Below are 932 nucleotides of genomic sequence, written 5' to 3' on the forward strand. Positions count from 1 at the left end.
GTGGTATCTACTCCGCATATGTCGTCATCAATATCAATAGTCATCAGGTCAATGGCCGCAAAGTTGAACATGTCAATCCCATTATATCGACACTTCACTTGTTGAAGTCTTGGATAAGTATCCGCATTAGGGAAATACTGACTGATCCACTCACGGCCTTCAGCCAAGTCAGAATCGATGTAATTCTGAAAGGCCTCACCGAGCGACACTGGAAAGACCGAGTCATAAGTCTGCTGAATCCATGCAAGTTTATCAGTGGGAGTTGGCTCATCCCTATCCCAAATAGCCAACATTTGCAGGTGCCACCCGGGCGTTCGGTGATCGAAAGAGGTACACTTGCCAGCACTTGGGTCACAGTCCTCGGGCTCTTCTGACATGGCATGACCGTAGAAGTCTAAGAGCATCACACAATCACCAGCATTTTGACACACTGGGTCGACCGAGGCTTCAGCGAGATACTCCAAAGTTTCAATGCTCATATCCTTGGGGAAGTAGATGGACTTCGCCTTATAGGGGCCACCGTAAACATCTCTATCAAATGACCAACACTTTTCCATAGCATCTTGGAGATCCTCCTCACTGCAGTTAGCTACACCATCAGAAGGGTAGAAGTCCATCCAAGAATCGGAAGTGCAATCAGCCCAGTACCACATGGCCTTTCCAAAGTCTTGCTCGACACGTAGAGGATTAGCCAGGCCGACGGCAGCTTGCATCGCATCCAATTTACCATGACAGGCCGTACAATCACCAGTAACATCATCACAGATGCACTGAGCGCTGTACTGAATCCCACCGCCGCCTAAGAATTTACCGATTCCGAACATCTCAGGACCGGCAGCATCGGAGTGCATAAATTCTTGAAAGGCTTTAATCCTCTGAGCTTGTAAGGAAGGATTCGAATCGAAGTTCTTACCGGAAATAATAACCACGTT

The 932-nt window shown here is 47.9% G+C and overlaps 1 protein-coding gene across 1 annotated transcript; it reads right to left on the reverse strand.

Moving 5' to 3' along the window:
* Positions 1–11: 11 nt before the first annotated feature.
* Positions 12–851, reverse strand: Pmar_PMAR017956 (hypothetical protein; the record flags this gene model as incomplete). The annotated part of the gene is made up of 1 exon (XM_002785439.1): positions 12–851. A coding segment is annotated over one exon (840 nt), but the record flags the coding sequence as incomplete, so codon positions are not given.
* Between the last annotated feature and the right edge of the window lie 81 nt (positions 852–932).

The sequence above is a fragment of the Perkinsus marinus genome (genome assembly GCF_000006405.1).
Source record: "Perkinsus marinus ATCC 50983 genomic scaffold scf_1104296932496, whole genome shotgun sequence".
In the NCBI taxonomy this organism is placed as follows: domain Eukaryota; phylum Perkinsozoa; order Perkinsida; family Perkinsidae; genus Perkinsus; species Perkinsus marinus.